At 44.2% G+C, this 12,781-nt stretch overlaps 1 protein-coding gene across 1 annotated transcript in view; it reads left to right on the top strand.

Annotated features, from left to right (window-relative positions):
* Window positions 1-12,265, top strand: part of LHFPL2 (lipoma HMGIC fusion partner-like 2) — a 17,140-nt gene extending 4,875 nt beyond the window's left edge. Inside the window, exon 2 of the mRNA XM_009280302.2 lies at window positions 11,619-12,265. Coding sequence (XP_009278577.1) covers window positions 11,619-11,875 — 257 coding nt within the window. The 3' untranslated portion in view covers window positions 11,876-12,265. The remainder of the gene's footprint in view (window positions 1-11,618) is intronic.
* Window positions 12,266-12,781: the final 516 nt, after the last annotated feature.

Below are 12,781 nucleotides of genomic sequence, written 5' to 3'. Positions count from 1 at the left end.
TGCTTTTTTTTTTTTTCACCTCTAAGGGCACAGCTGGGCAGAGCTGGCCCCGGCGTTGTGGCTGGGCGAACACAGACCCTTCCCGACAGCCGGCCGCTGCCTGACTTGCAAGTGAGCCACAACCTGCCAGTGGCACCCTGACTGCACACCAGGAGGTGGAAGCTAAATTAGTAGCACATATCTTATCTCAGCCGCAAAACTTGAGCAGGCCCCTGTGTTTCCTTGTGGGGAGCTACTCCATCATGTGCCTGGGGAGGCTTTGGGGAGAGAGCAGGGGAAAGGGTGCTGGCTTGTCAGGAAGGTGGTTGGGTTTGGGAGTTCAGTTTCTGTTACTCCTGCTTTGCCGTGCTGGAGCAGGGCTGCATTGCCAGGCAGATTTACTGAAAGGGGATAAAAAAGCTCCTCGTTTCTAAAATCTTCCCAGAGTGCTGATGGCTTCATCTGGGAGGCCTCTTGCAGGTCACCACCTTCTCACCACTTTCTCTGTTCATGGTCCACCGTCTCCTAGCTCAAACGGGGCTTAACTAAATGGGTTTCTGACAGAAGCATGGGGAAGAAAAACAAAACAAGTAAAAATTGGGTTGCATCAGTCAGGAGACCAGCTGCATCCCAGCCGTGCGCCGAGGGGTGTCTCTGGTTTGGTCAGGTGAATGCATGGCTGCATTTTGCCATCGTGTGGCTTAGCAGGCTGGGCTGCTGCCAGTTATGCCTTTAACAGATATACATCCAGTCAGACAAAGCAGAGGTTTGTGTCTTCAAAGGCCGTTGCAGGTGGGCCAGGAGCATTAGGTTCCCCCAGCCACTTTGTCGGAGTCTCTCTGCTTGGGCCCAGATGCTGCAGGTTTGGGCTTCCCTCCCTCACCCCAGCAGTTTCTCCTCCAGCATTGCTGGGGGATGACTCGTCTTCTTCCTTTTGAGGGTCCTACTTTAGTATTCTCCTCTCATTACCCAGTGCTGAGGTTTCTTCAACATTTCACCCTACTTATTCCTGCCAAGCATGTCCTCTTGTACCCCTGCTTTATTCTGCGAGGCTTTTTTTTTCCCCTGGCGCTTGTCCTGCTCAGTTGCAAGCAGTGAAGTCTCTTCCACAGTACTTTCTCTTTTCAGGTATCTCACAAGGTCTCCTGTGTTCATTCTTCTGTCCTTTCTATGATTTCTTATTTCTTCCCTTCTACTACTGTTCATGTCGTCTCCTGTTCCCTGCTGTGGTATCCTGGAGGGTTCCTCCATCAGAAACTACTGCAGTACTTGGGCAATAGTTCAGTTCCAGGAGTGCAGCTTTACCCTCAAATGCAAGGAAACTTCTCCACAATTTTCTAAAATGAAGAGGTGAAACCCAGTTTGAAGCCAGCTGTGTCTGTAACAGTTTATCTTTGCTGCTGGAAGAGTTTGTTTTACATCTCTTGGACTAAGAAATAGTTCAGGGTGTTATACTTATTGGTCGTCATTTCCATTTGGGAGGCTGGGTGATTAGGAAGATGCCCTGAGCAGAGCATGATGGAAACCATCTGAAGGGGAAGAGGATCTGGAGCTGCTTGTGGGGGTGTATGAAGTAGGATCCGGCTGCACAGGGTGGGCTTGTGGTGCATGGGGCCATGCGGCTGCACGCTCCTGGCTGCTGGAAGGTAAGGAGGCCGCTGGGAGGTGCGGAGGAGGAAGCTGAGGAGGAAGCGAGAGGTCAGCCAGGGCCTTTCTTGGAGAGGGGAGAAGATGCAGAAGGAGAAGCAAGCTGCTGTGGAGGGGGCATGAGGCTGCTAGAGCTCTTTGATGCTCAGAGCATGACGCAAATGGTTATGATAGTTGCAGAATAGTTTAGGATATTTGGTTATAGGCAGCAGTATGCTGAGAAAAGCATTATTTTGTCTGAGAAAGGGCCAAGCTGGCAAGCAAGGAAGAAAGCACCTTGTGAGCTCACATTGCTGCCTGTGGGCAACAGAAGCTGTTGCTCGGCTGGGGAGCCCAGGCAGTAGGAGAGCAGAGCGAGAGTGGTTTTGCCCTCGAAGGCAAGGAAGCTTCTTGTTTGTCTTTCTAAAATGCAGAGCATGCATTTTTCAAAAAGCATATTTCCTCTTGGATTCAGCTCAGAGTTTTTCTTTTCTGTTGCCAGAATTCTGAATTCTTGGGGTGGGAAGAAAGAAAAAAGGGGGGGGGGCATTTCTAATGGAAATCCTGACAGTCTGAACTGCTTTTGCTGTCTGCGGTATAGTGCTTTGTGTAACCTATATGGCCAAATGCCAGCACGACATCTAATACACACTTGGCCGCTGCAAGTTCAAGTGAAGGGGACTGCTGTGTTGGAATATGCCAGGGAAGGAAAATTGAGTTCAAGTGCTAAATTGCTATTGAGCCTGAGGGAGAGTATTAGTAACTTCAGAGAAATAAAGTGAAGATTTCAGTGTTTGTTAGATTTGGTGGTCAGCTCATCTCCTGCACTACCAAGGTGGGCACGTGGGAACCAGTAGACACCCAGCAGATTGTAAATAGAACAAAAAAATAAACAAAAAATTCAGGTTTTCAGTGACCAAATTTGGCAGCTGATTTTCTCGGCAAGCATAAATCTCTTCCATCAATCAGTGCTCAGTGTGAGACTCTCACGCTACCCACTGAGAAGTGTTTTACTGTGGCACATGTGCACACCACATCCCTTACCTCTACCGGTGTAGGTGAGATGCCGAGAACGTCTTTACACCCCGGCCCTGGTGATGCAGGGTAAGAGAGTGCTGGCTGCCCCTGAGAGGCCAGGGGGATAGCGGGAGGGTAGCAGAGCTCCCTTTTTGTCGGATTTTTGCTTCCGGGCCTCAGAGCCAAGACTGATGCTGCTGTTTGTATATAGGATGCAAACACTAGGAGAATATTTACACTCAACAAATGCTGTGTTTTCACTCAAATGCAAGAAAAAAAGATGAAAGCGGCTCTTTCAAGACGGGGGGCTAACTTATGCTTAGCTCCTGTCTTCAGTGTACCTGGTGTGGTGGTGAAGGAAATTGGTAGTTCTGAGTTTTGCTTCATTCGCAAACGATGACCTGCACTCTGCTGCAGTACAACCCATGAAGCCCCTCAAAATCCTCCCCTTCCTGCATCCCCCTTTGCCTTTTCCTTCTCACTGAGCCTTAGTTCCTCTGCAGCTCCTCCCACCTGCACCCCCAAGGTCTTGTTTGTGCTCCGGCATCAGTATTGAGGAAATGTAATGCCATAAAAAAGGTGGTCTGCAGCCCTGTTACCTCTTTGCTTAAGCTGCAGCAGGTTGTTGTTTCAGCCTCACTTATAGAGCTGTGTTTGGGAGGTGGTCGTTTTCATTCCCTTTCTGCTGATTCAGCATAAGCGATTGATGGTTTGGAGGGTATTGCGCTCACTGGTCAAATGTCAGTGCAAAAGGTTATGGCGAGTGGTGTGAAACATACTGCGTTTTCTCCTCTGCTTCTTTCATGGATGGAATAATTGACACGGCCTGATATTTCCTTCCCTGACTTAGGAACCTCCCAACTTCACCATCCACAATTGAGTTTCTCATTTAGCAGCCTCAAAACTTTTATTGGGCCATCCTAGATTAAAAACACTCAGTGCTTCATTAGCTTTTAAAGTAAAATGTGAGAAGTGACAAGCCCTCGCAGCTGTGCCTGAGTAGTGGCCCTATGAGTGGAGAGGTCTTCGGTTACCTCTGCATTGCTGAAAACTTGTAAACATTTGGCTTTTCCCCTATAAGGTGCTTTATCTTGACTTAATTGCAGGGTTAGCATCTGCTGCATGGGAGCCCCCGTAGTGTAGTGACATGACTCCATGTGGCTGATGGCCAGCAAAGGAGCAGTGCTGTCATTTCAGGGCTTGGGACTGATCTTACTTTGAGTCTCCACATTTCTTTCCCTCCCAACTAATGGGGACTCTCACCACGTATATAAAAATTACTAAAAGATAATGGCAAATTTGCCCTCCCCTCTCCTAAAAGCAGGAATCTGCAGGCTCACACTTTGTTACAGAGAAGTCCAAGCAGTTAGATCACACCAATATTAAAAAAAAAACAAACCAAATCCCTCATATGATGTCATTATGCCAAAGCAACCCACAGCAAGCTGATAAACTGACTATTTTTGGCTTTTTCTGTGCGTAGCAAAATATACTTAATAATTGAGTCTCCCACCAGTAGCCCCCTGCACTGTATTCGTGTCCCAGTTTCCACACCCCAACATCAGTAATGCCATTAGAAGTTTACATATGTTTGCATAGGTTTAGTTATGAATGAGCATCTTTGATTTGCTTAATAAATGGGAAAAGATGCATGAGCAAATGGTATAGTTAATTTACTGTTGAAAAGAGTAGGGATCTTAACCTCTCCCTCAGCTTGGGGCAGGCAGTGGTTAGGGAACTGTTTTTTCTTTTGGTAACTGCTTACCCTTATATGACCCTGATACAATTTTAAAGGGAAAAAAAAATATCTGTGCAGGTTTTGAGCCATCACCTGGTTATAGTTTTAAACAATTCATTCTCCTGCCTCAACTTGGGTATCCCAGGTACACTGAAATCTGTATACGGCTGCAGTCCTCTGCAGTGACTGCAGGTATGGAGGTATGGACCTTGCCTCGGTGCATTGCCCACCGGCAGCCCTCCCCACCCTCAACAGCCATGCTTCCTACTTACCCCAAATCCCCTCTGCTTATGCGAACCTGCATTGAGTGTGGTGTCCAGGTAGGCTTTTTTAAGCACTGATCTTCTTAATGTTATGAATTTTTCTTTTGTTTGTTGTGCAGTGTTTCCAAGTGGGCCAGAAGCCATCTCCATGGACAGCTTGCAGAGTCTCCCCTTTCTTTTTGGGCAAAGACCTTCTTGCCTCTGGTCAGCTGCTTGCATTCGGTGGGTCAGGCAGTCATCCAGAGCAGCTGCAGAGGCAGGTCTGGGGCCCTGTGCTGTGGGTACAGTAACCGGTGCTCCCTTCAGCATCTTGGCACTACCCTCACTCTTTTCCTTTAGCCAGTGTGGACTGCTGAGACTACTGCATCAGCTGGCCTGGCCCCACCTCGTTAGCTCTCATCTGATTAAAATGGGATTACTGAATCATTTCACAGGGCTGAAGGTGTCCGAGTAGGAGGCCGTCACTTCGGTTGTCTGTAGGTGGATGAAGCAGTCAAAAGCACGCAAATGGCGACCTGGTAGTATTCCTGCTGGGTAGGGGTTTGTCAAGGAAAGTTTGTGTATGTGAAAGCGTCCTTGGGTTAAGATAGCATGGTACATTTGTACAAATATTTTGGACATGAAATTGTTCAGGTATTCAGGTAGCAGACTCACACATTTGGAAATACGAGCAATAAAGGCAGGGTTATTTTGCCTGGCTGGTGCAATGCCCTTGGGCTGAGCGTTAATCTCCTGTGGTTGCGCAGAAGATGAGAACGATGAGGATCACTGCCACTAAGGAAATGACCCGCCTGCGCTGCCTGCATGGTGTTGTGCAAGTCTAAGCCCTCCCCGCCTTTACCCTTTTTCTCTTCCTCTCTTAAAATATTGTTGCTCAGTTGTGCTGGTCCATGGCAGCCTGTTGCAGTGCCACCTCATTGATCACAGCTGCTTAATTTCCTGTTTCTTCAGCAGCATTTAAAAGCTATTTTGCTAGGAAATGAGAAGATAGTTTCAGGCTTTGCAATGGAAATTGGCTTTGTTAGTATATGCTGTTGTTTAATACGGCACAACAGCAGCTGCACAGGAGACTGTCAAAACTAAATAGCATGCCTTTACTTAGCTAAACAAGCATCTGCCTAACCCCTGTCTTGAGCATTGCTTCCAAGGATGGAATGAAAAAGCTTTTACTCAGATCTGACCCCAGCACATAATGTGATATACAAATGCCCGTAACGATGGAGCGGTCTGTTGGTTTTCCATGATGTTAGCCTGGCAGCGCTACTGCAGTGTATAAAAACCAGGAGGAGCAATTGCTTGCTGTAGTTCCAGGCCCTTAAAAGGGGAAGAGTTCTTGGTGCACAAATACAAAAAGGCTTCTTCTATAGAAAAAGCATTACTGAACTGTCTTCAGAAATGTCGTTGCATGGCAGTGCAGTCTGTTGTATTTATATTGATATTTCACAGCATGCTGTAATGTTTTGCTTTGGTGTTTTAGGAGAAAGGAGTTGCTTTTACATCATTTGAATATAGAAGGGATGATGTTTAATAGGTCATCTGTGTTGTAATCAGGAAATATATTTTAGTCTAATAATCCCAATAAAATCTAAATCTCATCTAAATTCTGTATTTCTTAAGGCTTCTTTTTGAAAGCAGGTAATTCGGGATTGATAATAAAATGTTATGTGGGCAAATTGCCTTCAGTGAAAGATGGGAAAATGTTCTCTGCTGACAGACTTATACCAAAGAGTTTTAGATGAGGTCTCTGGATAAAAAAGTCATTTAAACAGTTTTCTGTTGTCATTCTTAGGCATCTGGCAGCATTGTGTAGCATTCTTTCAGACCTCTGTTTTAAGGAATCCTAAGAGGAAAGGTAAGTGAGAGCTGGCAACAACTAACAAAAAGGAAAATATAATTATGAAAAATTATCATACGGATTTAAAGAAGTGGGATAGAGCTGATTAAGAAGGAGCAAGAGTATGTGTACAGCAGAAGCTGCACTCCCAGCAGTACAGCTGTGCTCAGAGAGGGGGTTAAATCTAGAATAGAGCAAGCCTGAGCTCTGCGAGCCTGTAGAGGAGCACAGTGTAAAACAGCTTGTAATGTTTTCAAAATGAATTTGTTCCTCCCAGCAGGGGGAACAAACAGCAATAATTCCACAGGTAGATTGGTTGTGAATTAAAACTCTCATTTACTGTATGTCAGTACGAAGAACTGAAAGGATGCATTGTAGAAAAATTTTCTTCAGACAGAGCACTCGATTTTTGTTCTCTTTCTCTTGAAGATTGGCTTCTCTTCAAAGACACTGGGACAAGAGCAAAAACTGATTTATTAAGAAAAAGAAATCTCTATCATTAATATTTACTGTCCTCCTGCCAGATACGTCTCAGGGCAAACTGTTGACAGGAGATAATTGTTGCTTTATCAGATTATGCTGACATAAAATTATACAACACAAAAGTGAGCTTTGTACTTCTATGGCTAACAAAAGCTTAAGTGCTTTAATCTTAATGTATGGCATTAAATGGCATAGAAAGCCTCACAATACAGATTAAATACAGAAGTAATATTTGAATGAGTCAAGTGTAAGAATAACTGAATCAAATTCAAGAAACCTGAGAATTATAATAGTCAATCAATCCAGAGGGCAACTTTCATACCCAAATCTGTAGATTGTACTAGGAGCTGGTCTTGTGTTCCTGTGTGCTGTGAGTATAAATGAATGCCAGGGATAAGGCACTTGGCTTCCCTTTCCAGGCCTTTGTAAGTTCCAGGCCATGCTCTCCGCCATGTTTCATTCAGTGGCAAGATACTTTGCTCCTGGCTCAGTGCAGCCCATCTAGTGCCCTCCTCCGCCTTCCCCCCAGGGACTCTTCAGAAAACAAAACCACACGCCCCCATGCTGCTGTGTGCTGTCCACAAGCAACTGAAAACCCATTTCTCTTCCTTCAACATTTTTCTTAAGGTTGTCTTGTTGCAGAGGCTGTAAGAGAAAAACTTGGTAACCGGCAGGCTATGGATTTGATGAAGTTATTGCCAGTATGCTGTTCAGGGTTATCTCACTTGTGCCTTGCGCTCCATCTCTTGGGTCTCTCACATCTCCGTGTGTCTTGTCTGAAAAGCAGATTGTCAGCTATTGGAGGCAGAAGCTGTGAGCAGAGCTGCCAGGCTCTGTGGTAATGCAAAGAAATAACCAAAACGAGAGCTGGAGGCAGGTGAGCCCCAGGGACTGAGCAGCAGCTACAGAAAGGCAGGGATATAGGCAGTTAAGCTTGAACTTCTGTCAAAGAAGCAAAGAGATGTAAGGGACCTGGCCAGGCTCTGCCCTGTAGACACTGGTATGAGAAGTCAGTGCTGAGAATTTACCGTGTTTTTTCCCCTCGTGGATTGTCTTGCCACAGACTGGCCTGTAAGTGGTTTTTGCTCAACTGCAGTGCTTGCACCTGTGTTAGATGTAGATCAAGGCTATGCTGTGAGCTGTAGAAACAGCCCTCTGGCTTTTTCGTGTTGCATAAAATGGTTGTGCAGTGCTCCTTAGGTCAAAGGTGGAAGAGCAGAGAGAACACCGAGCTATTCGTATTGCATTTAACCATTTCGCCTGTTTAAAAGCAGACCATGACTTTCCAAGCAGCATCACAATCTCTCCTGCCCTTGCTACCCCTGCTGTATCTTACCTTGTTCTTTCCACATGAGCATTTTTCTTTCCCTTCCCTCTGTGTCCATGTTCCCAGGAGCAGAGAGGTGGTTCTTTTTTTGGGGGTCTCTGGAAGCTGCTGCTCTGGTTACAGGTAGTTGGACAGTTAAGTGCTTTAGATTGCTGGCTTCTGCTTTAGCCCATGGTTTGCTCTGTTGGTGGGTAGTAAACCATCTTCTGTCTATTTTGTTTAAGCTGCGGGAGTCATTGAGATGAGCTCTGTAGCCTGTGACCATCTCTTTTGTAGTTACTGGGAAGCAGGAGGCAAAGCTCCTCTTGATCTTTTTACTTGAGCACCCCTTTTTGGGCAGGTGGGGAGAGGCAGGAAGGGATCTCTGCACCCTGCGCAGCTCAGCCATTGCTCCGGGTATTGGAGCTTTGAGCTGAATACATGATGAGGAGTTTGTGCCTCTCCGCTTGCTGTTAGTCAGCATGAAATCCAAGGAGTGCCGCTTCTGTTGTGGGTATGTTGAATTGGCTTAATTGAATCATCTTTATTCACTTTTCCTAGCAAGTAGGAACCCAGTATTAATGAAATGAGAAATGATGATAAACGTTAGTGATAGTGAGAAGAGCTGCATGTCCTGAGCAGCTCTCTGCCTGCACTGAAATGGAGTAGTAGAAGGTAGGTTCAGTAGTGAAAACATTACTTTTTTTTTCTCTTTTATTATGCTAGGCCAGCATAGGGGTCACAAAGTTAGCAATCTGAAACAAAAATCAGGTATTCTGACCTGAATACTTCAGACCACCTCTCTGGTGGTCAGAATACTCTGACCGTATTCAAGTCCATAGTGAAGACTTTCTCCAAATTTTGTTTTCATGTAGTTTCTCAATTATGGGCTGTAGTCAGTATTTCTCCAGGAATTTTCTGTACACTTAAAAAAACGTTTTAATTAACTAAAGTCCTGATGACTGCATTTGACAGCAGTGCTGCAGCCTTTTGGGGGACTGAGTTGTGGGTAATGGCTTTTCAGCTTGGGGCATACATACCATGAACCAGTAGCTTTCAGGAGTTGTTCAGTGCTCCAGTTTCGGTAAAAAGAGATGGATGTAGCTGCTTAGTCCTGTTTGTGACTCAGCCATAAGCCAGGTTTGCTGTTAAACACGGGCTTTCTAGGTTTGTGAGTGATGGAGTGGTAAACTTTAAAAACTTCCTTGTTGGCAGCAGCTACATTGGCATTTCAGATCCGGCTTAATTCGGTGATGGTGATTTTTAACTACCAAAGGGCTTGTGATCATTAGAGAAAATGGCAACTGGCCCATACCAATGTACAGTCAGAAAAATACATAGTGCAGTCATGCCAGTTACGCAGAACAGGAAACTAGTGATGAATAGAGGAGAAGGAACTGCTGGTGTTTAGTCTGAAACGGCTGCAGGGCTCAGCAGGATGAAAGCACAGCTTACCCAGGTCTGTCCAAGATAAAGCAATAATTTATACTTAATGTAGTTTGGCCAATCAGCCAGGAAACACTGCATAAAATTTGTCATTGGTTCTTAAATGTAAGCAGTGATGAAATCCCTTCACAGAGAACGGATATCACTCACTAATGGATTTTGCCGCCCCAAAGAATAATGACATTTAGTTCATTCATGCCCATGGTGTTGTGTCATCATTAGAAAAACGCTGGAGGAAGGAATTTCTTTTGTGAAATGTCCAGCATTCATAGACATGAATTTTAGACAGTTGGATGATGGTTTTTGCATTGTGTGTATATTAACTGCTTACTAGCTAGCACCCAGCCTTTCTGTCTCAGTGAGCAAGTTTTCTTGCATCTAGCTGAATTTCTTCAAAGAAACAATTAAGGAAACATAACGTACTGCAGAATAGGCTAGTCTAACTGAATTGAAAAAAGTGCAAAGAAGTCTTTATAGCAGTTCTTGGTAATCTCTTGGTACAGGGAAGAAAAGAGGACTGTTTTCTATTTTATTACTTGGTAGAAATTTTGGGATTAGATGAAATCTAATGGATGAACCAGCACCATACATAAAAAGCACAACTTTGAGCCCACTTCTAGAAGGTGACAGCACCTTTACCAGCTATTTTTGTCAAGGTGCCAGGCTGAATAGAGGGCTTTACAGTGCAGGACAAATAGATCGGTAATATTTAGGGGATCTGGAAGGCTGTATTCATTTTCTGGATACACTGGTTGTGTTTTAAGCAAAACCTGTTTTTCATAATTCTTCCTGTTCTTCTGAGTAAAATTTTAAAGAAAACAGAAACCTAATTTTGATACCTGTGAGCTGTCCTGATGTTTACCTCCTTCCTGCATACCTTGTAGAAGGGAGATCTGTTTTTAACTCACTCTTACTTTTTTTAGCAGGGCCTGTAAGAGAGCACTGTAGCCACTGGCATATTAGGCATTTTGATTAAATTTCTCATCTTTGTGCAAAGACACATCATGTGTGCAGGGACTCTAATGTGACTTCTAATTTCCTTAATGAAGCCCTTCACTGCTTAGATAAAGACTGGTCCTCATAGGAGAGGAAACTATGAATACACAAAGAGACAATCAGATGGGCAAAATATCTAGTCTGAGCTTTTTACTTCCAGCCTGAGGCACAGCCAGGTGTTCGGGCAGCTTAGCAAGATGGGGAGCTGAGGCTTTTGCTCCTGCATCACTAGAAATGTGCTTTCCTTCTGCAGCAGTCAGTCGCCTGTTTAGAGGATCCCAGTGTTACCTATGCACTGGACATGGGTACTTAGATCTGTTTGTTTGGGGGCCGACTCCAGAATCCCTTCATTACGAAAGCAGCTTACTGAACTGGCAGTATTGTTTTTCTACTATGTCTTAATGTGGCCAAATAAGCAGATGCAGTGTGAGGTTTTTTTTTTCTTTTTTCCAAGCAAGAAAATCAATTTAGGAAAAATCCAGAGGAAAAAAGCCGAAAATGTTTATGATGAATGATTAAATAAAGCTGAACACAAACTCAAAAGTGGATGCAAACATTCCTAAGTACTTGAAAAGTGCAAGTATAAACAGTAGGTAGAGATGCTCAAATGTTTTGCAAGCTCTGTATACCTAGCAATAATGTGTGAAAACAAAGGATGTAGAAGGAATACAGAGATTAAAATTAGGAACCAGGCCATTATCATATGAAATAAGCCTTTCACAAGAAAAACCAGAGAGTAGCTCCAAGTTTAGGTAAAACACTGCACGGTATATACTAAGGAACAATCAGTAAAGGAAGGTTGGATGCATGAGGAATAGTCATCTTCTCCTAATCCTGGTACTTAGGCCTGAGTGGTGACCATGATGAGCGTTACTACATGTGTTGCGTTTGGTGTTCAACTGATAAACTTCTTTCTGTTTTTATTTCTAGGCCTCTTCCTTATCTTAGGCTTGATACTTTACCCCGCAGGTTGGGGATGCCAGAAAGCAATAAGCTATTGTGGACCTTATGCTTCTGCTTACAAACTAGGAGACTGCTCCTTGGGCTGGGCTTTCTACACAGCCATTGGTGGCACTGTTCTGACGTTCATCTGCGCAGTCTTCTCGGCGCAAGCTGAAATAGCCACATCCAGTGACAAAGTGCAAGAAGAAATAGAAGAAGGAAAAAACCTTATCTGCCTCCTTTAACTCCAGTGGGGAAAAATACCAGCGCCTGGATCTTAATCTGCTTTCCATTGACTGGACAAGCAGATCCACTTACCTGTTTCTACCATTTGTGTGATTGAGCCCCATGCATTCCAGCCCCGAACTACTGACATGGTCTTTCTTCCTTGCTGGGCAATGAGGATCAGAGAAAGGATCCCAAAAAAGCAGAATGTAAATACCTGGGGATTTTTTAAGTTTCATTCTATGATCAGGACACAGTAGAATATATTAATCTGACTGGGGAGGTGAGGAATCGTGTATATAGCAGGAATGTTGTTGTTGTAACTGACAAATTCTGATTAATCAGATTGCCTTACCCACCTTGGTCACTTTGAAGAATTTGGATTTAAAATAATAAAAGCCAGCACATTTTTTTCTCTCTTATACAAAAGAGAAGCCTATTTTAATTAGGCTTTGTTTCCAAGGGCTCCCCTCACCTGTGAATATTTCACCACCACCTGGTTTGGTACCATACTTTTCATTGAGGTGCTTTTTGATACTGAACTTCCTTAAAAGTACAGTGCCTTCTCGGATAGTACGTATATGTCAGAGAGATCAAAGCTGACATGACACAGTTTACACCAATCTTTAAGCATTTAAAAAGTTGAGTCCCTGCCAGGTTTCTTTGTCTTGAAACTTATAGTGCAAGGTGTGTGCCACTTGTTACTTAGCAGGTAAATGATTTTGTTTCCATTGACTAGACAGAGCAGCTGTTGTTACACTGGCTTTCACCTGATTCTGATAAAAGTGTCTGAAATAACCATTGCTAGAAATACTTCTACAGCCTTTGTTAAAACTCCTGAAATCCCAAGCAGATGACAACTCCCCACAGCACAGCTGGGCATTATCTTGTGTGAATGCCAACAGCCTGGCCTGGGCTGTAGCCTC

The sequence above is a fragment of the Aptenodytes forsteri genome, unplaced genomic scaffold (assembly GCF_000699145.1).
Source record: "Aptenodytes forsteri isolate BGI_AS27 unplaced genomic scaffold, ASM69914v1 Scaffold387, whole genome shotgun sequence".
NCBI lineage: Eukaryota > Metazoa > Chordata > Aves > Sphenisciformes > Spheniscidae > Aptenodytes > Aptenodytes forsteri.
Note: the sequence above shows the minus strand (reverse complement) of the source record. Positions and strands in the feature narration are given on the sequence as shown.